This window comes from Arachis hypogaea, chromosome 17 (genome assembly GCF_003086295.3).
Source record: "Arachis hypogaea cultivar Tifrunner chromosome 17, arahy.Tifrunner.gnm2.J5K5, whole genome shotgun sequence".
NCBI lineage: Eukaryota > Viridiplantae > Streptophyta > Magnoliopsida > Fabales > Fabaceae > Arachis > Arachis hypogaea.
In genome coordinates, this window is record NC_092052.1 from 1,063,727 (window position 1) to 1,087,341 (window position 23,615).

Sequence of the window (23,615 nt, forward strand, 5' to 3'; positions counted from 1 at the left end):
TGATTCTTTTCAATTTCTTTACTCCAAATCCATGGAATACCACAACAACTTGTTTTTTGTTTCTTATTACTTTTTTATCTTAATTTTAACTGCATTCAAATTCACTTTTTTTTTTTTGTTTTTGTGATTATTTTCTTCTCTTGTTCAAGGTCTTCAATGAAATCATTGAAGCAACAAGGATAGCGCAATTGATTTGTTGTTCCTACACCAAATCTCTTGAAATGGAAGAGGCAAAACCAGAAATGCAATCCATCATAAGTTCATAACTCCACTAAATATTAATGCAGCTTAACCTGAACACAAGAATTGAAGAGATCGACTTAAATCACTTAGTTTATACTAATTCATGCAAATTCTTATTTCCATTATCGGAAATGTTTGGTAACCAAAGAAAATCAGCCAAAAACAGCCATAACTTGCCTTATTTAGCATTCATTGCTTTTTTTTTTGTCTCCCTAGCATTACCCCAGTGTCATTCCATAGTCAATTATTGGCATTTTATTTCGAGTAATGCTAAGAAAACAAAAAAAATTTCCAACATTGCCTTATTTAGTATTCATTAATTCTAATAACAATTAATGAATACTAGTTAAAACAAATTCTAACTGTTTTTAACTAATTGTTACCAAATATTTCCGTACTATTTCTCTATTTATTTAGCTGGCCAATATTTTAAATGCAAGTAAGTATTATATTTTGATAATAGATAGATATATCATTGAAGTAATTTAGAAAAATGGTTTAATTACTTTGTATTTCTCTATAATTGTACTCAACTTTCAATCAAATTCCTTAAATTTAAACATTTCTAATAAAATCAAATCTCTATATTTATAAACATTTTCATTTAGGTCCTTTTTGGTTTGGCAATCTAGTCTATATATTAGATGATAAATACTTATTTGTTTCCAAAAGTTTTGGTTCAATATACTCAGTGGAATTGTAACTTCAGAAATAAGAAGCCTTTTTCATGATTAACTGATTTGTGTGTTAAAGTTTACCTTGTTTTGTTGAGTTTCCAACACAAGCTTGAAGGTTCTAGATAGATCAGAGTGTTCCCTCTTCAGTTCATTCTCTTTCATTCATCAAGTTCCTCCAGGTTAGCAATGATTGTGTTTGTGAAGGTCATTGAATGATCCATTTCTTACTCAAATTAACAACCAAACAAAAGTAACATAATAACTACAATTCTATCTTCATGCAAGACCGTGGGACAGCGTTGACCCCTTAGTCAATGCAATGGTTTGATTTTTCATTTTTCTTTTTTTTTCTGGTGGGCTTGAGTCGCGTTAGGCCCAATACTAACATAAATGGGCTTATTTGTTACCCAGTCTTAGGAGGCTGTGTATTAGCCCACTAGGCCCAATATTAAACCGTGGAGCTAGCCATCTTACTCATCCGGAACCCTCCACAGTCGAGAGTCCAAGGAAGAAGAAGAAGAAGAAGAAGAAGATACACAACCAATGTGTCGCAATAGAATGCATGGTCACGACACAATGACATCTTTAGATGTATGTGTTAGGCCTGTGATAACCAACATATTTAGATTCATGTGTTAGACCTGCGACAACCAACGTAAAACTTCATCACATCCTAATGCATGGACAGTTGGACACAACACAATAACATCTTTAATCCATTTAGTTGACCCAACTAGTAGGAAAAGACTTTGTTAAGAAAGTAAGTAGGCCCAAGACTAACATAAATAGGCTGATTTGTTCCAATTATTTTACAAGTATTCTTTCCTTTCCTTTTTTTAACAATTAAACAAAATGACTACATCAAAAGCTTGTCACTAGTAGCATAATTAGTGTTGTAACATAGCTAATAACAAAATAGAGATATGCTCATCTAAAATAAACACAAGGACAAGCACATAAGTCATCATATTTTATTATTTTCACATTCAGAATATACATTAGTTACATTCACTCATCTATATTTATCATGTCTTAAATAATAACCCAGGTTCAATAAAGACTGTCATTAGAGTAGCAGCTTCTGTCATCAACACATAGGTAGGGAACCACAAAATATAGTAGCATAACAATAACAAACCAAGCCAAGCCAAGCCAAGACACAATATTTGAAGGGGTATTTTTGTGAAAAAGAAAGCCAAGCCAACTTCCCTCCCACTTCTGCCCATTATCGGGAAGAAACAAGAAAGATTTTCGACCCTCTTTCTCTTGAAACAAAGAAAGTCTCTGTTTCTTGAAGAGAAAGTAACAATTCCAAACAAACAAATTAAAGAGCAACATGATTAAAGTTGAAACAATGGATAATTCAAGGTGGCGAGAATGTTGGCTTCCTGAGCCTCTGTTTCTTGTAGAGAACGTAACAAGGGTTCCATCTCAGTGGACAATTCAGCAAGTTCAGAGTGGAGGGCATTCACTCTATCCTGAAGCGGCTCCAACTTAGAAAGAACCTGTTGTTTATCTGCAAGAAGTTTATCCAAGCTTGACAAGGAAGAAACCGGCAAAGAAGTGGCAACCCTGTCCTCCAAATCACTTAACCAGCCTTTGTTGAAAGGAAAACATCCAACGAGGCGAATGAGATCCAAGAATTCAGCATGCTTGTCGCCAACAAGAGACAATAGAGGTTGAGTAGATAGAAAAGACACAAGCCTATGAAGTGATGAATAGGCAAAGCCTTTAAAAATCAAAGAGGAGTTATCAATGGTGAGACGCATCGAAGGCTGAGCAGTTAAGAAAGAGCTCAAAGTTGCAACACATTCAGCACGCAATTCACCAGCTTCAACTAAAGAATTCAGCTCCTCTACAATGGATGTATCTGGCAAAAAACTCTATAAAAGATGAGAGGGGACAAGAAGGAAGGCAAGTGGAAGAAGAGATAGAGCATAGTGAAATGAAAATTCTTTACCGTTAGAGCATTGAGTAATACAGACACTGCAAGAATGCTCTTTCTCCTGGTGCTGCCTGTCAAGAACATAAGAACAACGTGGTTCAATAAAATCCTTTTTGTTCAACTCCTCTCTCTTAGGTTCTTCATGCTCTTGTCCATAAGAGATCTCCTTTTCTTCTAGATTCTTGCTCTCACACCTTTCGTGGTACTGATTCTGAGAACTTCCCTCTTTGTTTATGTTCTCACTCTTATGCTCCTTGTCTTCAAGCCTAGAAGCATTGACAAATTCCCTCTACAATTCCAAAGAGGTAATGCTTTATTAGCAATTCAATGTTGTTGATATTACCTCTTATTGTTTCTAGTTTAATTTGTTCTTCACATACTGATGCCCAAGTTTTGAAGGGGAAAAGTGAAAAAGAAAAATACAATATGAACCTGTGTCAAGTCAGCTTGAGGAATCTGCTCCAATGATTGTAACTCTCTTGACCCTTTGTTTTCTCTGCCTGATGTGAGAATCTCATCTGATTCATTGGCTCTGCCTCGGCTTTCAGATGCTGGTTGATGTTGAACAGTTTCTTTATTTACAATATCATTTATGCAGAGTAATTCGCTAAGCACGAAGAAATTAATTACGTTGTCTGCAATACAAAGATTATTAGAATTATGGAAATGATAAGAGGGCCAAACCATCAAGAGAATCAATAGTCCAACCAAAACAAGTGCATAGTGAATGCATACCATGATAATAACTTCGCAACATCTCCTCTGCAGTAGTTGTGGAAGTAAGTGTGAGTTTTGGACAATTGTGCACAAGAAGATTATCCAGACTGTTAAACTCTATCCCTTGAGAGATGTTACATAAGTTTGGCAGTTGCATTAATATTACATGTTTCAGTTCTGGAAGCAAAGCCTCGACCACCCTTCCATTCCTATCCCCCACATCTTGTTCACATTCTCGAAATACTTGCTCGAGGCAGGGATTTTGTTTTATGATCAAATACTCTAGTTGTGGAAACTCGTGGGATGCAGAAAGATGGAACATATGCTTCAATTTGTTGCAGTGAGTGATAAGAAGTAACTTTAGCTTTGAGAAGGACACTTTTTTGGATTCAGGGTTTGGTGCAACTTCGTAATTTTCATCCTCCTCAATGATTTGCTCCAATTCATGACACTGTATTACTACTAGGATCGTCAATTGAGGTAGGCTTCTCAACACACAGGGAGAGAATATGACCTTCAGCTTTTGACAACCCAAAATGTATAGCAAAGTAACATTTTGGAGGGTCACAAAGTGTTTGGCACCCTTCCATATGTACCATGAGGTCATTTCTTGTCTGTTGATGGGAACTTCATCCAGATGAAAATTGCCTTCTATTTCGGAGTTGTTCCAAATAGACTCAGATCCTGACATTTTCCCATTTGTTTTATCCTGTAAAAGCATACTACTCATCAGCACTGATAGTACAGCAAAGAGGAAGGGAAAGAACTCAAAGTGGTAGCTATTAAATGACACTACAACACATATTATACAATAAAATCCTAATGGCTGGGTTTTGACTTCTTTAACTTACAAAACCACTAAATAGTGAGACTTTTATGGATGAATAGTCTTGATCCAACCTCCATAAATTTTGGCAGTCTAGCAAAAATTCTTTCAAATAATTCTATTGTCATTCTCACTTATTGTATTGGTGACTTCCCAATACGGGAAACTTCTATAAACAGTTAATTAGAATGACATGCAAGGTATATGAATAATCATCAGAAAATAAAAATATGGTTTAAAGTTTAAACTAATGGCATGCATAACACCAAAAAGAAAAAATAAAGAAAAAGAAAAAGAAGAGGAGGAAGAAATATAAAGAGGATGAGGGACAGTGAGTGAGGAAGATATTGGTGGAGTCATACAAATCCAGAACCATGATTGCGACTTGAATGTGAAGAGTTTTTTCCTTTTGTGTCTGTGATTGTGTAGCTCCTGAATGAACCATCCTATTGTTGACAGACAGGGTAGACAACCCAACATTATCCATGACAGTCTGTTGCAGACATGAGCACGTGGCATAATAACTGCCCGAACAAACGTTGATCATATTTGGTAAATCGAAGAGTGCCATTTTTTCCAAAGCAGGAAGCTCAATTTGGACATTTTCTTGATGATCATTAGAAGAATGAACACGATCGTTAATATTTTCACCAAATATATATCTCAACTGAGGAACATGTCGTATTTCGACTTCTTGCAGCTCCATTAGGCCTTGAGCAAAGGATACATGCAGTATATATTCCAATGAGTGACAATTCATAACATTGATCCTTTTCAATCTTGGAAACATTGAAGCATAACTCTGCGGTTCGTAATCTTCCGGAGTTATTTCCTCTATATTTCCATGAGCAATTTCAGAAGTTACTACATATTTCAACTCATGGCAATCGGCTATCATCAATTCTTCCAATGAAGTCAAGCTAATAGCTGTGGATGGTTCAAACAATGTTTGTAGCATCAAACAAGATCTTAATATCACACTTTTGAGATTGCACAGATTGAATGGTCCTGGAAGACGGGAAAAATGAAGGAATTCAAAATTGCTTCGCAGATGAGTTACAATTCGATATGGTATCAGGTATATTGCTTCACTGATTGTTAAGTAGACCGTCTATTAACTTAGATCTATGCTTAATATTTCAAGCACTAAGTACATATATAAAGTGAACTTCATATACTAAGTATTTTTTCCCCTCTAAAGACATTTCCAAAAGGACATACGCAAAAATCACACGTGAAAATAGCGTGAAATACTTACCAAATTTGTAGTTCACAATGGAAACTGATGGCGGGAAATTTTCCACTTGATTAGATTCCAAATGAAAATCTAGCAAGTATTGAAACTCTCCTTCATTAGTGTTTCCACTTACCACCATTTGCTCAAGATTTTGGGGATTCATGGATTGTGTAAGAGCATTGTATATACAGCCTAGCTTTTGTAAACATTTCATCAATGGATCTTGCTCCTTATCAATGAATCGATCTGCCACCTCAAGTACGGCTTTTAACTCACACTCCTTCATTCTTATCTCATATAAACTTGAGTCATTGCCTTTTATCTGTTGTTTAATGTAGTTAATAAAGATTTAAAAAGAAAAATTCATCACATAATTTCAGCAGTAAACAACCATAATCATATTTTATGTAATTATTATTTATTGAAATACTATTGTTCTTCTCTCTTTTTGTTTTAGGAGTTGTGTAGGTTGTGTCTTGAGACTAGTAAATTCTTTATTAAAATGACACTCCAACATTTTTGACTGTTTAAAATGATAAATGCAGATAAAACAAATACATTCTAAAGATAACAGTACTAAAAATAATCTTGTTTTTGTAACAAGCTCTGTAATAAATGGAATCTCCCAGCTTACACTTATCGAATTATTTGCACCTTACTCTTAGTATGTCTTTAAGAAATTTGGTTTAAACTTTTTCCAGTTTTGGTTGTATTAATCATAAATGCATGCCAATAGAGTAATATGCATTGTTATATGTGGAGCTCCTCTTTTATACTGATTCCTACAGTTCCTGTCAAATTGTGCAGGTAGATAATCAACAAGTTGACAACGAAAGAAAAATTAAAGCAATTTTACCTCAATGATACTCTGGTCATCCTGTCTTCTCTTGGAACCAGCCATGCAATTATTGGCAGACTCAATGACAAACTCAGGACAATTCCGCAAAGCTACCTGATGTAGTGATTGCCATGTTGCACGGCAATTTCTTGGGCAAATGCTAATGATGTTTGGCAACTTAACAAGAGCAAGCTCTCCTAGACGTGGAAGATCAATCTTGAGTGCATTTTGGCTCTTCTGGGCTCCATGTTTGGAGTGGCCAAACACATGTTTCAACTCATTATTATCTTCTATTTCCAAGCATTCCAAATGTAGTAGGCCCTGAGCCAATGTGGCTGGGATTATGTATTCAATCTTCTTACACCCTCTAACTAATAGCCGTTTCAACTTTTGGAACACTAAACAGCCATCATCATCATTACTTGACTCAATTTCCTCATCATCATCTAATACATGCTTGATTCCATCACAGTACAATATTTCCAGTATTTCCAAGTGGCTCACACGAGCTGCAGCAAGCGTGAAGACAGATGTCAGCTTTTTACACTCAAACAATTTCAAGGCCGTTAGACTGCACAAATTCAGCTTCCAGTCAAATAATGTTCCTTGCAGTTGTGGACACTTTTTTATATACAGCTCCTCTAGTTTCACAAAAAGACCACTCCCATGCTGACCATGATATAAATATCTTAGCTTCTTCATCCGCTTGATTGTTAGCTTGCGCAACTCGGACAAGAGAGAACCTACTTCACTCAAATGTTTGCCAGTGTCAACCAAATGCACTATATCCTCTGATTTTTTTATCAGCAGCTCAATCCACCCATGGTTCATACCTCCTCCTCCTCCTTCAATTTGAAATATGCCAGGGATGATACTTTTGACATCTCCACGAATATTTGCTATATGCAGAATTTCTGCTTTCTTGGCCAAATTCCTGACTGCCACATTAGATGTGTCAAAACAACTAAGAAATAAGGTTCTGCCATGACTGAGACACTTTTGTTGATATTTTGAGAAGTATTTGCCCAGTCGTATTTGATACCTTTCCAGTGGTTGGGGGACACTGAACTTGCTGAAGAATTCAGGAGGGTCTTCATCTTCCAAATCCCATTCTGGCCTATCATCATTAATGTACAGTTCCTCAATTCGCGGGTGCTTTCCAATTACCTCAAATGGATTCCCTTCCATTTCACATCCTGATAAATTTAGCAATCTCAGGTTTGGTACTTGTGTGACTAGAACATCAATTAATTCAGGGAGAGAACAATTATGCAATGTAAGACTTTCAAGTTTTTTCATATCTCCCACAAACGAGATGTCAAATAATTCCCACCCACTTAGGAATAGAGAATGAAGGTCTGTCAGTGATTTGAGGGACATGGTTGACAATTCTCTTGTCTGATGGCCTTCCCAGCAAAGAATCAAAACTCTGAGACTTGCAATTCCTTTGAAAATTCCTTCTGATACTTCCGTATCTGTTTTTATGCATAAAAATTCAATACTAGAACAGTCCAACTCGACTGGAAATTGCTTGCACCACAGATATCTTATCGGAGTGCTATCCACCAAGTTTGCATTGTTTTCCATGACACACTCAATTGCCTTACCATCATTGCGCGCAATCCAACGGGCTACATCGCGAACTAAGTCATGCATTTTGACACAGTTTACTCCAACAGCATCTAACAATAAGCTGAAACTTAAAAGCTTATCCTTAGCTACAATTACTTTGTTTCTTGCCCCTTCAAATGTGACAACTTCTTCAACTAGGCCCACCCCTATTGCAATTCTGATTAAATCTTCAACTGGAATTTCAAAGTCTTCAGGGAATACAGAACATAACAAGAAAAGTGACTGTTCTACAGGGTCCAAGTTATCATAGCTGACACGCAGAATCTTGTAAGGATTTTGCAAACCTCCCTCAATGATCACAGGCTTACATCTTTTAAGATTATCCGACGCAACCTTCCAATCTGCTTCACCCTTGCCTTTCAAAGTGTTAGCTATAGCTACTATTGCCACAAGCAGTCCTTCACATTTATCTGAAATTTCTTTTGCCAATTTCTTCAAGGCATTAGAAGTGTCTTCAGTTATCTGTGCTTGAGTTTGGAAAAGTTTCCACGCTTCTTCAAGTTCTATGGTCTTCAATCGGATCTTCTTTTGGCAATCATTCAGAGAACAAACTGCTTCAGACCGTGTGGTGATGAGAACTTTGCATCCCCTGTGGTTCTTAAAGGAGGGAATTCCTATGGCTTCAAAATCAAGCCTATCCCATACATCATCCAAAATCAAAAGAACATTCTCATGATTTTCTCCGAAGAACTTGTCCAAGCATTGTGCTCTTTGAATTTCCTCTTTTTGAGGAAAATCAAACTGTAGCCAACTTGCAATTTTTTCTTGGATTCTTTGAATTTCCACAACACTAGACACAGGAACAAAGACTACTTCCCCAAAAAGCCCCTCTTCTTTTGCCTTTCTCCCAACTTCCATTGCCAATGTGGTTTTACCACATCCTGGCATCCCATACATGCCGACCATGTTAACAGTGTCATCATTTAGTGCCTGCATGAGTTGATCATAAGCAGATTGTGTGCTCTCAAACTTCAAACATCTTTCAGGAGAAAAGTATCTCAAGCCTGGAAGCGAAGCAAGCCGTTCAAACTGCGTATACTTGCTACCTTCTCCAATACACTTTTTAACATCCCCTTTGTTCTTTACTAACTTCTTCCCCAAGCGATATCGCCAAAACAAATTAGGACACTTTCCGAAACAATAAATCTTGTTTGTCCTTGTTTCTGTGAGTAAATTATCCACATCATTTGAAAGGTTGTTAGCTTGGTTGAGCCATTTGTGCATTAGTTCATCAGTCTTTTTCAGTTGCCGCTTTTGGTGATGAACATGTTCTTGGACACGCTTTTTTGTGTCCACAAGCATTTTGTCTTCATGTTCAAGGCCCTCAACAAGGTCGTGGAAGCAGCAAGGATAGCGTAATTCGTCTACTGCTCCACAGACCAAGTCTCTTGAAATTGAAGCGGCAAAGCTGCTAACAAAATCCATCAATACTCTACTAAATGCAACTTCACCTGAACACGAGATGAAAGCAATAACTAATTTTGAGAGAAAAAATTTTGTGCAGCTTTGGTGAGTGATAATAATACTGAAAGGTAACCAAAACTAGAACTGAAGAACCTGATTTCCTTGTAATAAGATTTAGCTGTTTCTTTTTTATAAATGAATCAAACAAAGACACGGTTTCATATCATACATTATAAAAATGGCCGCTTCAGTTTTCAGGATCAGTACACATCAACAACCAGTATGGAATGTGAAAACAGAACGAACAAACTAACAGTAAAATAAATTAATTACCTTGTTGACTTTCCAACACAAGGTTGACTCAAACCTCTAGCAGCAAACAGCAATCATCGAATTCGAATGAGAAGAATATAAGATAATCCTCATTATTGCGTCAATATGGATATTGGAAATCCTGCATCTGCATCTGCATGCACTTTCAACTTTGAAGTTTGAAGACACCACAGCAAACTTGACAAGTGAATGGGTGCAGCAGGGAAGTCACGTCTTTTCAACTTCCAACAATCACAAGTTCTCCCTGCAACCAATCAACAAACCAACAAAAGTTTTGGTTCAATATACTCAGTGGAATTGTAACTTCAGAAATAAGAAGCCTTTTTCATGATTAACTGATTTGTGTGTTAAAGTTTACCTTGTTTTGTTGCGTTTCCAACACAAGCTTGAAGGTTCTAGATAGATCAGAGTGTTCCCTCTTCAGTTCATTCTCTTTCATTAATCAAGTTCCTCCAGTTTAGCAATGATTGTGTTTGTGAAGGTCATTGAATGATCCATTTCTTACTCAAATTAACAACCAAACAAAAGTAGCATAATAACTACAATTCTATCTTCATGCAAGACCGTGGGACAGCGTTGACTCCTTAGTCAATGCAATGGTTTGATTTTTCATTTTTCTTTTCTTTTTCTGGTGGGCTTGAGTCGCGTTAGGCCCAATACTAACATAAATGGGCTTATTTGTTACCCAGTCTTAGGGGGTTATGTATTAGCCCACTAGGCCCAATATTAAACCGTGGAGCTAGCCATCTTACTCTTCCGGAACCCTCCACAGTCGAGAGTCCAGAGAAGAAGAAGAAGAAGAAGAAGAAGAAGAAGAAAAAACAGCACAACACTGAACACAGGTAAGCTCATTTCCGATGAGATTAGAAAAATGTTATCAAATTCAGTATTTAGATATAATTATATAAATGTTGGTGATAGTGACAGTGTGGTAGAATCAATTTGAGAAGAAGAAGAAGAAGAATAAAATGTTTGGGACGGCGGTGAGATTCTTAGCTAAGAAATCGAAGCCGAAGATGGGACCTATAGCGATGAAGACACCGCCGGAGCAGAGGAACACCATCACCGCCATCCTCTACGATATCGTCAAGGAGCATGGTCCAATCACTGTTTCCAACACCTGGGAGCGTGTCAAGGTAACTAACTGTAACTAACTAACTAACTAACTAACCATTCCAATAATCCTTGTTATTGATGTGAGTAGTGATTATTTTATATATATGAATGAATGCATATTCGTGTTATCAGGAAGTAGGCTTGAAAGATTTAACGAGCAAGAATCACATGAAGATAATGCTGAGATGGATGAGGGAGAGGCAGAAGCTTCGTCTTCTTTGTAACCATGTTGGTGCACACAAGCAGTTCCTATACACTACTTGGTTTATAGATCCTGCTGCTGCTACTAAGCCAACACCATCAACTCTTCCTTCAAAGCAAAAGCCCTCTCCAAGTTAGTCTTTCTTCTCTTCTTAGGAGGAAGAACAATAGTGTATGAATGTTTCAACATAAAGGTTGCAAGTTATTGTATTTTCTTTGCAAACATTTTTGTTCAGATCATTGTAGGCTTTCTAGAGATTTGAAACAAGTTCTAAGTGTTTCATGAATCATGAGTGCTATTGGTTTATATAGGTGCATACAAAGTTAGTGGAAAGCTTAACTAGAGAAACATACCTTAAGCAAGCACTATTGTTTGCTTAAATTTGATGAGCAAAATAATGGCTAAAATTTGCAAAATCATATCTTTGAAGTTGCTGGCTGACAAAAGAAAGTCTTTGCTGCTAATGAACTTCACTACTAAAAAATTTTCTAAGCATTTGCTGTATTGGTTCTATCCTTTGTGAACCGGTTCTTGAGTTTAATTTCTGCAATTAATCGTGGTGCTGTAATGGAGTTATTATGCATACAAAGACATTATTAACTGTGTTAGAAGCAACAAAATTTCTGGCACTATGCAAGTGTTTCTTCTTGAAAAAGAAGACATTCATTTTTAACAGGAAGTGGAAGACCATTACAAGTGAAAGTTTTGGATTATTCAAACCATTGGGAAGTGTACTTGACTTCAAACAACAAGCATTACACCAAATCAGTAGTTATAAAAAAAAATAGATACTAAGTACAGTAATAAAGGAGGAATATACATTTGGAAAATTCACAAAGAAAATAAAAGCAGAAATAAACGATCATGAAGAATCCTTAAGAGGGTCTTCTGGCAACCATGTGGTTAAGCTGAAATTGACTACACAAAGCTGACCATTTATAATTGATCTCAAATAATTGCTGCTTAGCTTTTCTTTGATATTCCACCATTTGGGGAATGTCTCTCCTCACACTCTCAGATTCCTTTTTCACCCTTGTACTTTCGAAAATGCATTGCTTCTTTTCCTCTTCAAGAGATGACAGTTCAGCTTCACAGTCTTCTATTTCTTTCCCCAGCCTTATGATTCCTTCCTTCACAGTTTCTTCCATCTCATAGGCTTTCTCGTTTTGATAACTCGGCTCTTCCATAATGCATCTCTTCTTTTCTTCAAGCACTGCAAATCTATGCGTGGCAGCAAAGGCTTGTTTAAAGGACCATAGAATGCTTGGAAATTCTTGGTGTAAGGAGTCTATGACTGCTTTAAGTCCACTTGATAGAGTCTCATCTTCTAGAGGAAGGTGAGACAAGAATTTAAGAGCAGTTAGAAGGCGAAGACAGTTAGCCTCAGAACTAGCTATGTCCTTCAGAGGCATCTTTAGAGATTCTTCTACATCGGCAACGACCTTCTCCACCAAATTATCATCGGTTACAGGATGTTTTTCTGCGAGAACAGAAACAGAAGGTGCAATTTTTCGGTCATTGTTGTCATCCTCCCCTATTTGGACTAAACTGATGGGAACATCATACTCGGAGTCTCTAACAATTACAGGACGATGCTCATTATTTTTATTTGTTGGCTGTGAAGAATAAGAAGAAAAGAGTAACAGAAAAAAGCATCAGCGTTAGTCTCATCAATTTGCTAGGAAGCAACTTTCGTATTATTGCAACAATATATTCACTAAAAATTTGATAAATAATAAATCGAAACAAGTTGAACAAGAATATTCAACATCAAAATTGCATAAAATGAACTTACATGTGAATATGATTTATGCCGAGAATTAACTAACTGGTCTGACTTTGATCTAGCTGATTGTGAATGATTTGAGAGGGTTACTGTCTTGTCATTATGTGAAGTAGCTCCTTCTCCAATGTCTCTCCTAATACTCTATTCAAAACCAAAACAAACGCAACGCAAATATACGAAACAAGGTCAGTTACAGTTAGCATCACAATTTACATTAAAATAATATGTTCAATGTTTCTTCATATCATTCTACACCAATTATTCACTTACAAGGTTGTGTTTCATTGTATACCTGATGAATTTCCATAGTGCTTCTGGTTTCATCTTCCGCGCCAACTGGAAAGTATGTAGTGACTTCCTTAGTAGGATCCTCAACTCTGCTATCTGATTTAATAATTTCACCTACCATCTTGACTAACTTCCACCTATAAAACTCATCAATTTCCAAATCTTCCAAAAAGAAATTATATCAGGGCTCTATCAGATAATGAACCTCTTGGTGGCAAAAAAATGCATAACAAAGTATGGTATTGGAGAAGAATACTTACCTTTGTTCAATTCAGAAAGTTTTCCTTCAAACTCCTCAAGCGTAGGAAATGATGAAGTCAAAGAGAGTTTTGGACAATCATGGACAACACGAAGCATTAGACTGGGCAATTCAATCTCTTGGCAAAGACTGGATAGATAGGTTAGCACTGCAAGCTTAAGCTTTGGTAGCTCAATTTTCGCCTTTCCGTTCTTGTCACTGATCAGTGCTTCTAGCTCACTGGCACCCCATATGATGAGCAACTTTAGATTGGGAAGATCATTTGATGCAGACACACAAAACAGACGTTTTAAGTTGTGACAATTGTTGACAAAAAGTGCAGCTAGTTTCGGGAAGCATGGCTGCGGATGAAAACGATTCGACCACCTTTTACTCTCCACATCCTCTTCAATGATTTGCTTTAAGGCTTGGCATTCTGTTATCTCTAGTCGCTCCAATTCGGGTAGGTATCGCAGAGCAGAAACAGGAAAGATTACCTCAACCTTTTCACATCCATATATTTCTAATTTCTTGAGATGTTGAAAGGCAAAGGAGTTTTCCAGACCAACACAGATATACTTCATTCGACATAGATAAAGCACTCGTAGGTGTTGCAAACTCAAGCTGATTGGTTGTCCATGCGTATCCACCCGATCAAGGTTAAAAATACTTTCCATGTTGGAGTTGTTTATCACTAGAGATTTTGAAGTCAGGAACTCCTTCTCAATGATCCTAACGTCCTATAATCATGAGATATAAATGTGAAAGCGCGAAAAAGAAAAAGTATAACTAACAAGGAAAAGAAATGAATTAATAAATTCACAGGTAATGGCAGATTACTCTTAATGACATGTTAATCCTACCTTCCAACGATTAGCCTTGGATGAATTGACAGCTATATCAAACTTTGGACAATCCCACAGATAAAACTCATACAGAGATGGCAATGTTGCAGAACAATGTTGGGGGAAAATGCTAACCATATTCGAGTTGGAAGTAAGTTGAAGCTTTTCAAGAGCAAGAAGCTCAATATCAGGTTCACTTTGATTGTGACCTTGGTGCATGCTTTGTCCAAACACTTGTTTCAACTCACCACATCTGGAAATTTCCAGAGACTCCAACTGTACAAGGCTTTGAGCAAAGGCAACTGGAATTGTATATTCCAGCATTGAACACCCATTGATTCGAAGCTGCTTCAATTTTGAGAACACCAAAATGTCATCTTCTCTGTTAATCTCCTTAACCTCTGTGTCTTCATCTGCCATTATGTACTTCAGTCCATCACAAGACACTATCTCTAGTTTTTCCAGCTGTATCAAATTTCGAGCAACCGCACGAACGAAGAGACATGCTAAAACTGGACATTTGTAGATATATAGTTGCTCTAAGTTCTTGAAAAGGCCAACCAGAGGCATACCATGGTATAATGCTGCTAAGTGCTCCATACGTTCGATTGCCAGTTTGCGCAACTCGGAAAAAAGAGCTCCTACTTGTTTATAATGGCTGCGAGTATCTACCAAACACTCTATCGTCTCAGAATCACGTAACCAAAGCTCAGTCCACCTGTAATTCATAGCTCCTCCACTTTCTATTTGAAATATGTCAGGGATGATGTTTTTCCCACCTGCTTTTATATTTGCTAGGAGCAGAACATCTGCTTTTTTGGCCAAATCCACAACTGCTGCATTTGATGTATCAAAATAACTAAGAACTAAAGTTCTATGACCACTGAGAATTTCTTTCTCATAATCTTCGAATTCAGGTCCTAACTTTATCTGATACCTCCGCAATGCTTGAGGGACACTAAATTTTTTTAAGAACTCTGCATGTTCTCCAATATCAAAACCCCATTCATAATCATAGAAGTACAGTTCTTCCAACAGTTGTTGTCTTCCAATCACTCCTAAAGGATCAGTTTCAATGTCACACTTTGACAAATGTAGCAATCTCAAGTTTGTCAATTGTGTAGTTACAACATCAGGTAATTCAAAGAATGAACAAAGACACAACGTAAGACTTTCAAGTTTCTTCATGCAGCCTATAGATGAGATATCACCTAATTCCCACCATTCTAAGAACAGACAGCGAAGGTTCAACAGCGATTTGAACGAGGCGATTGATAGCGCTCTTCGGTGAGTACCTTCCCAGCAAAGAGACAAAACTTTGAGGCTTTCCAATCTTTCAAAAATTTCATCTGAAATGTGCAGATCTGTTTTTATGCAGAGAAATTCAATACTAGAACAATCCAAATCAATTGGAACTTCCTTACACCACAAATATTTTATGGAATTGGATTCAAAAGTCACATCCTTTTCCAAGGCACACTTCACCACCTTATTCTCTTCCTTTGCAATCCAGAGGGCTATATTGCGAACTAAATCATGCATTTTGACACATTCTCCCTCATCATTGTCGTGCGACAATGACAACAAACAAGAACTTATTAGCATATTCTTCGCTGCACTCACTTCGTTCCTTGCCCCTTCAAGTGATCTAACTTCTCCAACTATGCCCAACCCTATTGCAATTCTGATTAAAGTTTCCACTGGGATGTTAAAATCTTCAGGGAACACAGAACACAAGAAGAAAAGTGACTTGGCTTCTTCAGTGTCCAAATTATTATAGCTTACTCGCAGGCAATTGTAAGGATTTTGCAAACCTTTTTCGATATTCACTGGAATTGATCTTCTTAGTCTGTCTAATGCGACCCTCCAATCATCTTCGGCCTTGCCTTTCAAAGTCCCTGCCATGGCAGCAATAGCAACAGGTAACCCTTTACATTCATCTGATATCAGTCTTCCCAATTGCTTTAGATTATTATCCATGTCTAGAGATATGTTTGCTTGCTTTTGAAAAAGAAACCATGCTTCTTCATCAGTTAAAGTTGCTAAGTGAATTATTCTTTGGCAATCCATCAAACCACATACTGTTCCGGAACGCGTGGTGATCAGAACCTTGCAGTTTCCATGATCCTCACCCGAAGGTATTCCTATTTCACCAAAATCAAGCAATTGCCACACATCATCCAAGATCACAAGGGTACTCTCATCATCAAGAGTTAGTCTCTGGCTCAAACGTTGGGCTCTCTCCCTATCTCCATCTTCTGGAAACTCAAACTGTAGCATACTAGCAATCTTATCTTGGATTTTTCGAACTTCGACCTTACTTGACACAGGCACAAAAAGCACCTTATCAAAAAGATGCTCAGTTTCTGCAGTCCTCATAAGTTCCAATGCCATGGTGGTTTTACCACAACCTCCCATGCCATACAATCCAATAGTAGTAACCTTGTCATCTTTAAGTGCTTCCATAAGTTGCTCATAAGGATATTGCATACTATCAAATTTCAAACGTTTTGCTGCAGAGAGATATAGAGTGGGCGGCAGCGAAGCTACACGTTCAAATTGCATATACTCTTTACCTTCTTCAATACACTTTTCAATTTCCTGTTTTTCCTTTGATAATTTCTTGGCAAGATGGTATCTCCAAATCCAATTTGGACAAAGTCCAAAACAACAGCTCTTGTTTGTTCTTGCTTTTTTGAGCAGATCCTCTACATTGTTTTTGAGAGGGCTGGATCCCTCTAACCATGCATCAAAAACTTCAGTATTCTTTATTGCTTGTTTCTTTGCATGTTTAACACGGTTTTTTACACCATTCCTTGTTCTTATCAATACGTCTTCCTTTCGTTCTATGTCGTCGACAAAATTGTTGAAGCAACAGGGATAGCGCAATTCATCAACTGCACCACATGCCAAATCTCTTGCAATGGAAGAGGCAAAACCAATAAAGCAATCCATCAAGACTCAGCTAAATGCAACCTGACTTGAGCACAAGAGATGAACTTGTCATGTGATGTAGCAACTACACACAATATTGGAAAGTGACTGATGTGCTAGAAAAGATCATTTTTTGTTTTCCTCAAAAATACACATTAGCAGAAGTGGATTCAGCTTCTCACATTTTTATTTTTCATTTGAAAGCTCTATTAACATATTTGAAAATAAAGATCTAAATATAGTCACCAAAAAAAAAGATCTAAATATGTCTTTACACCTTATTAACTAGTCTTTGATCATTACATAAGAATTCTGGTTTTAGTTTATATACAAAAACACACCCTGTCTTAGCTCCCTATATGCTAAAAAAACATGAAGTAACTTAGTTTGTGTTAAACCTACCTTGTTTAGTTGACTTTCCAACACAAAATTAACACTTCCAAGTAGTTCAGTGTTCCCGTTGCTCCAATCTCAAGCAACAATCAGAGAATATGGTAATCCTCAGTCTTTGATCACTTCCTTGCAATAAGCTTCGATGTTCATGAAAACCATATCACTGTGCATAGAATATTTGGAATACTATGACACTAATTATTAGAGATGTCATGAATTAGTTAGTTAGGTAGTTAGCTATCTATTAATTACAAGTTGGTCCACTCTTATATATGGTTCATAAATCATAACAATGACTTGTATTATTAATAATCTTCTCATTATTAAGTACTGATATTCACTTGGTAGCCTTTTAACTCAAGTATTTCTTGCTCTCTTACAATTACCACGGATTTCAACATGGCAATGTCAAAGGCATTAAAATTGTATCACTTGGTAGCCTTTTAACTTATCTTCCAACATGCAAGGCAGCAACCATAGAAATTCTCACTCAAGGTCAGTTATAGTTAATAATACGCGTGTTTGGCATCATTTAAAAAAAAAAACTTTTAATTAATTTCTCGAAAAGTTCATTCACGGTTTTTTGAAGAAGTAAAAATATTCGATAAGTCATTCTATCACTTTCCTAAAAAAATTGACTTCAAAACAAAAAAAAATCTACTTTTATTCTTGGCTCTTTGAAAATATTTTCTGTTTCTGTTGGAAATACTAGTCCTCTACCACCATTTTCACATAAGGTTTCATCTCTTAGAAATACTGTCCTTTCACCACCATTTTCAACGTAATGATTCATCTGCTGTAGTATTGACCCTCAACGACCATTTTAAAACAAACCACCTACTATATATCTTTCTTCTAGTTATTTTTTTTTTTATCATTTTACCACTCTATTTTTATTATTAAATTTGTATTTAATTGTGTGTGGTATGAAATCTCAGTTTTAATTTTATTATTTTCACATGTGATTTTATTTTTATATAGCTTATTATTTTTATAGTTTGTTATAACAAGTTCTTGACCCTAATAAAGAAGGAGGCTAATAGGAGTAAAAAAAAATAAAAAAAAACAACAAAATATACATTGACACACATTTTATATTTATTTTTTATGTTCACCTACCATATCATACACAATAAAATAGCAAACACTAACTACACAATAATTTCTTTGGCATTGTCATCAAGATTATTGTAAATTAAAATTTTATTACTATTCACCACATACAAGAACACCGTTATGGTGAAGGTGAAGTAGAAGAACCAATTTTTAATGATATTACGTGGTAAGAACCAATTGTCTAAAAAATGGAACTAATAAGAGAGCAAATAAAGAATCAATTGCCTAAACGATTGTGATCTTAGTGATTAGGTTATGTAAACATTCAATTATGATCGTTATTTTAATTTTCATTTTCTTGTGTAAAAAAAAATTTGTATTTTTTGAGTTATTTATCCAAACGCTAAAACTTTAAAATAAATACTTTTATAACTAAAAATCTAAACACAAAATAATTTATTTATAAGTTGCTATTAGGGCTCGTTTGGGAAGCTTCAAAAGTAATTTTTTTGAGCTTTTGACTTATGAAAAGTAATAATATTAACGTCTCGTACAATTTTCAAAACTAAATTGCGGTTTTCTAAGAAGTTATTTAGGAGCTTATAGAGAAGTTAAAAAAATAACTTTTTTTCATAATATTACTACTTTTTATCATATTTTTATAAAATAAGCACTTTTAGAACTAAAAATCCAAACTTTTCTCATAATATTACTATTTTTTATCATATTTTTATAAAATAATCACTTTTAGAACTAAAAATCCAAACACAAAATAAGCACTTTTGGATTGTTTACTATCTGAAAGATAACACCAAAAAGAAAAAAAAAAAAAAAAGAGGGGGATGAGAAACACACCAATGACACCATTAGCAAGAGTGTTGCCTTAATTTGTGGCCGTCCAATGAATATGTAAGTTAGCACTCAGCCATGGAGTATTTAGCTTGAGAATTATATATTTTAACTATGCTATTACATAACATGATGAAATTCTTAAGTTAATAAAAGTTGCAAATTTAATAGTCATTACCTCTAATTTTTCACTACCAATTTTTACACTTTAGACGAAAGAATTCATAACTTGACCATTGGATTCACCTTCAGTTCTGTCAAGAGGGTTACAACACCGAAATTCTCTACCTCCTCAATTTTTTCCCCTCAATAACATTGCCTCTGAAGAAGCTGCATTTAAATTTGATTTCAGCCTTCATTTCATTGAATGAATTCTTTGCCAGTAAATAGTGGCCAGAAGTAGAGTTACAAAGTAGGCAGAGCCATCATCAAATGACAAATCTGCCCTGAGCCTCTTAACAAAGAGTTACACTTCCTATGGCAACAAGAAACTTAACCCAACAAGCAATCACTACTACTACATCTCGGTGTCTAGAAATAGAGATTAATGTTACAAAATAAAAAATTCATCCTCTAAAAAGACCAGTGGTTAATGCCTCATTGGTATCTGACCAAGTGGGACACAGTGTAACAGTTAAATCAAAAATATTGAGAACTTAGTATGCTAAAGTGCAACCCCCCAAATATTACTCCTCAATGCCCTAAAGAGCATCAGCTTCTTCAGCTTCTCACATTTTTATTTTTCATTTGAAAGCTCTATTAACATATTTGAAAATAAAGATCTAAATATGTCTTTACACCTTATTAACTAGTCTTTGATCATTACATAAGAATTCTGGTTTTAGTTTATATACAAAAACACACCCTGTCTTAACTCCCTATATGCTAAAGAAACATGAAGTAACTTAGTTTGTGTTAAACCTACCTTGTTTAGTTGACTTTCCAACACAAAATTAACACTTCCAGGTAGTTCAGTGTTGCCGTTGCTCCAATCTCAAGCAACAATCAGAGAATATGGTAATCCTCAGTCTTTGATCACTTCCTTGCAATAAGCTTTTCGATGTTCATGAAAACCATATCACTGTGCACAGATATATTTGGAATAGTATGACACTAATTACTAGAGATGTCATGAATTAGTTTAGTTAGGTAGTTAGCTATTAATTACAAGTTGGTCCACTCTTATATATGTCTACATAAGGTTCATAAATTATAATAGTGACTTGTATTATTAATAATATTCTCATTATTAAGTACTGATATTCACTTGGTAGCCTTTTAACTCAAATATTTCTTGCTCTCTTACAATTACCATGGATTTCAACATGGCAATGTCAAAGGCATTAAAAACTCTACTTAAGAAACTCAATCCAAGGACATTTTAAGCATAAACCAATGATATACCATTTTCATAGTACAAAACAGTAAAGTTGGTAAAGAAAACCGAACAAAAAGCTAATTGTGTTATAAGAACCTGGGTTTCTGCATGCGCTTTGAAGACACACGCTTGAGCTGACAACTATCACTTCTCTTCCAACATGCAAGGCAGCAGCCATAGAAATTCTCACTCAAGGTCAGTTACAGTTAATAAACAAACAAAAGCAGCCTAAGTCGACGACTTTGACAAGTCTTGGTCTGTCTATGACTATGTTTAACTAATTAATGTTAGTTCCACCCATTATCTTATCCTTGACCAAATGCAACCTTAATGTTTTATCATTGTCATGGCATGATTCTTGTCTTTTTATGATTTGTTTTTGGATGAGTTCACTTGAAATATGAACTTAGGCCCATCAGATATGGTTCACAGGCTTGTGTTTTTGGATTGTTCATTATTTGGAAGATAACACTAAAAAAGAGAAAAAAAAGGAGGAAGAGGAGATGAGAAACACACCATTGACAACAGTGTGGTAGTCCAATAAATATGCAAGTTAGCACTCAGCAATGGAGTATTTAGTTAACATAGATCATTCTATTGTTAAAAATTTAAAAAATGAAGGAATAATTTACATTACTATAATTTTTTTTATATTTAATAATAAAGTTCAAGTTATACAAAATTTGAAACTAAATACTTGCAACTTAAAAGCAATAATAAATTGGCTGAGAATAATATAAGATACATTTAAAAAGAACATAAAATCTAAGTATTTTTTTTATTTTTAAGGATCTATCTATCATTATAAAATTACGTAAATCAAATTATTATAAAAAATATTTTATGTAATGTAAAAATTAATTATTATATATATTAGTTAATAATTTTTATTACTTAAATTAATTGAATACTAATTTTATGTTTTTTAGTTTTAATTAACATATATGATATATCTAATATTTTTTTTTATTATTTTTGTGTCATTTCCGTGCGATGCACGGGTAGATGCACTAGTATTCCAATATTTATCGATAAATATGTGATAATTTTCCTACCTGATATCTTTGAGATTAATGAATGACTCTCATCGGTCATTACTTCGGTTGTTCACAACTTTTTTTCTAGAAATCTCAATTCTTTTATCTTCTAAAACATAAACAATATATCCTTTAAAACCATTTTGAAAGCCAATAAATATAGCCTTTTTGGCTCTTGGATCAAATTTTGATCTATTTACCATTAAGGTAGAAACAAAACATAAGCATCCAAAAACTTTAAGGTCATGATAATTTGGTGGATGATTGAATAAAATCTCAAATGGTGTTTTAAAATTAATTGCGGATGATGAAACTCTATTAAGTAAATAAATAGCATATTTAACAGCATAAGACCAAAAAGATGATGGTAAATTAGATAGAAACATAAGAGCACGAGCTATATTCAAAATATGTTGATTAGATAGAAACATAAGAGCACGAGCTATATTCAAAATATGTTGATACTTGCGTTCTACCCTTCCATTTTGTTGAGGAGTTTCAACACAACTACGTTGATGAATAATGCCCTTTGAAGCATAAAAATCAGGTAAAATAAATTCTGGTCCACTATCGGAACGAATAGTTTTGACTTTGGAGTTGAATTGTGTTTTAATTAAAGTAACAAAATTTTTTATTTGATTTTGTACTTCTCCTTTTGATTTTAATAAAGTAACCCATGTAAAGCGGCTAAAATCATCAACAATAGTAAAAAAATATTTATGATTATGAATAGAATTTTGTCGAAACAGACCCCAAATATCAAAATGTAATAAATCAAAACTTGCATTGGCTTTGTTAAAACTTTGAGAAAATGAAAGTTTCTTTTGCTTAGAAAGATGACAAATGTCACAAGCCTCATCATGATGCATAGAGATAAAAGGAAATTGTTTATGTAAATGATTAAGTCTTTGCCCAAAAAGGTGTCCTAAACGAAAATGCCATATATTAGAAGGTGTAATGGGTGGAGATTGGATGGAATTTATGGAGTGTGTAGTGGATAAATTTTTACCGAAATTGGGTTCAAGAAAATATAATCCCTCTCTCATTCTGGCCAAATCAATCGTCCCCAAATTGTTGCTCTGTAAAGTGCAAGAAGAAGATGAAAAAGTGAGTTCACATGTGAGTGCTGAAGTAATTTTTGAAACAGAGATAATATTAAAGTTGAAATGAGGTAAATAAAGAACATCGTGAAGAACCAAGGATGGTGAAAATTGAATGATGCCTTTATAAGAAACAGTAGTTTGAGAACCATTTGGTAAATGAACAATAATAGGAGAAATTTGTATGTAAGAAATAAACCAAGACAAATTTGATGCAATGTGACCTGTGGCACCAGAATCAATGATCCAAGTATTCAAGAATGAATCTCGATTTAAAGAATTGTTAACAGTAGAAAAAGTATTGAAAGAATAAAGATAATGAGTAGCTGGACTTGACAAAGGCTCAAGTTGGTTTGAAGGACAAGCTTCTTCATTGAAAGGAAGTGCCATGAAAGAAAAGTGTTGGGCTGACGAAAGGTTCAAAAGAGGCTCCGGATTAAGTTGCTGGTATGCTCTTTCTCCTTGATCCATGGATGTCAGCAGAGCTCAAGAGGAGCTCTGATACCATAATAAAACAGAAAGAATACGCAAAGATAATAAA

The 23,615-nt window shown here is 35.2% G+C and overlaps 3 protein-coding genes across 12 annotated transcripts; 1 reads left to right on the top strand and 2 right to left on the bottom strand.

Annotated features, from left to right (window-relative positions):
* Positions 1-1,871: 1,871 nt before the first annotated feature.
* Positions 1,872-10,438, bottom strand: LOC112765671 (uncharacterized). 4 transcript variants are annotated; one of them, XR_011874809.1, is made up of 9 exons: positions 10,211-10,438; positions 9,853-10,096; positions 6,502-9,566; positions 5,667-5,967; positions 4,771-5,416; positions 3,601-4,291; positions 3,298-3,500; positions 2,881-3,154; positions 1,872-2,790 (listed from the first exon to the last, which is right to left on the bottom strand). XR_011874809.1 is itself a non-coding variant. In XM_072222132.1 (7 exons), exons 3-7 carry the CDS (start codon positions 9,538-9,540, stop codon positions 2,261-2,263), a joined length of 4,737 nt encoding a protein of 1,578 aa, XP_072078233.1. In that variant the 5' UTR covers positions 9,541-9,566; positions 9,853-10,096; positions 10,211-10,417; the 3' UTR covers positions 1,872-2,260. The 4 variants fall into 4 exon arrangements, 2 of the variants coding, with proteins under 2 accessions (XP_072078233.1, XP_072078234.1); XR_011874810.1 differs by having other exon boundaries at positions 6,502-9,523; positions 10,211-10,379; XM_072222132.1 differs by lacking the exons at positions 4,771-5,416; positions 5,667-5,967 and having other exon boundaries at positions 10,211-10,417.
* A 119-nt stretch (positions 10,439-10,557) lies between these two features.
* Positions 10,558-11,476, top strand: LOC112765909 (uncharacterized). Of its 2 annotated transcripts, none has more exons than XM_025811776.3 (3): positions 10,558-10,694; positions 10,780-10,988; positions 11,101-11,476. In XM_025811776.3, exons 2-3 carry the CDS (start codon positions 10,821-10,823, stop codon positions 11,305-11,307), a joined length of 375 nt encoding a protein of 124 aa, XP_025667561.1. In that variant the 5' UTR covers positions 10,558-10,694; positions 10,780-10,820; the 3' UTR covers positions 11,308-11,476. The 2 variants fall into 2 exon arrangements, with proteins under 2 accessions (XP_025667561.1, XP_025667560.1); XM_025811775.3 differs by having other exon boundaries at positions 10,586-10,694; positions 10,774-10,988.
* A 314-nt stretch (positions 11,477-11,790) lies between these two features.
* Positions 11,791-21,266, bottom strand: LOC112765673 (uncharacterized). Of its 6 annotated transcripts, XM_025811549.3 has the most exons (9): positions 21,034-21,266; positions 20,485-20,640; positions 19,738-19,889; positions 17,664-17,791; positions 14,346-17,303; positions 13,505-14,222; positions 13,249-13,406; positions 12,966-13,097; positions 11,791-12,786 (listed from the first exon to the last, which is right to left on the bottom strand). In XM_025811549.3, the coding sequence occupies exons 5-9, from the start codon at positions 17,280-17,282 to the stop codon at positions 12,046-12,048; spliced, it is 4,686 nt and encodes a 1,561-aa protein (XP_025667334.1). In that variant the 5' UTR covers positions 17,283-17,303; positions 17,664-17,791; positions 19,738-19,889; positions 20,485-20,640; positions 21,034-21,266; the 3' UTR covers positions 11,791-12,045. The 6 variants fall into 6 exon arrangements, 3 of the variants coding, with proteins under 3 accessions (XP_025667334.1, XP_072079169.1, XP_072079168.1); XR_011875409.1 differs by lacking the exons at positions 17,664-17,791; positions 19,738-19,889; positions 20,485-20,640 and having other exon boundaries at positions 13,227-13,406; positions 21,034-21,170; XR_011875407.1 differs by lacking the exons at positions 19,738-19,889; positions 20,485-20,640; positions 21,034-21,266 and having other exon boundaries at positions 13,227-13,406; positions 17,664-18,720.
* Positions 21,267-23,615: the final 2,349 nt, after the last annotated feature.

Bases quoted from the DNA above. Each gene is read 5' to 3' on its own strand.
- LOC112765671 (XM_072222132.1), bottom strand. From the start codon at position 9,540: ATGGATTTTGTTAGCAGCTTTGCCGCTTCAATTTCAAGAGACTTGGTC. The intron at 3,155-3,297 runs GTTCATATTGTA...TTGGAATTGTAG, and splicing joins CTCAAGCTGACTTGACACAG to AGGGAATTTGTCAATGCTTC. The intron at 2,791-2,880 runs GTAAAGAATTTT...GTTTTTTGCCAG, and splicing joins TATTACTCAATGCTCTAACG to ATACATCCATTGTAGAGGAG.
- LOC112765909 (XM_025811776.3), top strand. From the start codon at position 10,821: ATGTTTGGGACGGCGGTGAGATTCTTAGCTAAGAAATCGAAGCCGAAG. The intron at 10,989-11,100 runs GTAACTAACTGT...TCGTGTTATCAG, and splicing joins ACACCTGGGAGCGTGTCAAG to GAAGTAGGCTTGAAAGATTT.
- LOC112765673 (XM_025811549.3), bottom strand. From the start codon at position 17,282: ATGGATTGCTTTATTGGTTTTGCCTCTTCCATTGCAAGAGATTTGGCA. The intron at 14,223-14,345 runs GTAGGATTAACA...TCATGATTATAG, and splicing joins CCAAGGCTAATCGTTGGAAG to GACGTTAGGATCATTGAGAA. The intron at 13,407-13,504 runs GTAAGTATTCTT...TCTTTTTGGAAG, and splicing joins ACTTTCTGAATTGAACAAAG to ATTTGGAAATTGATGAGTTT.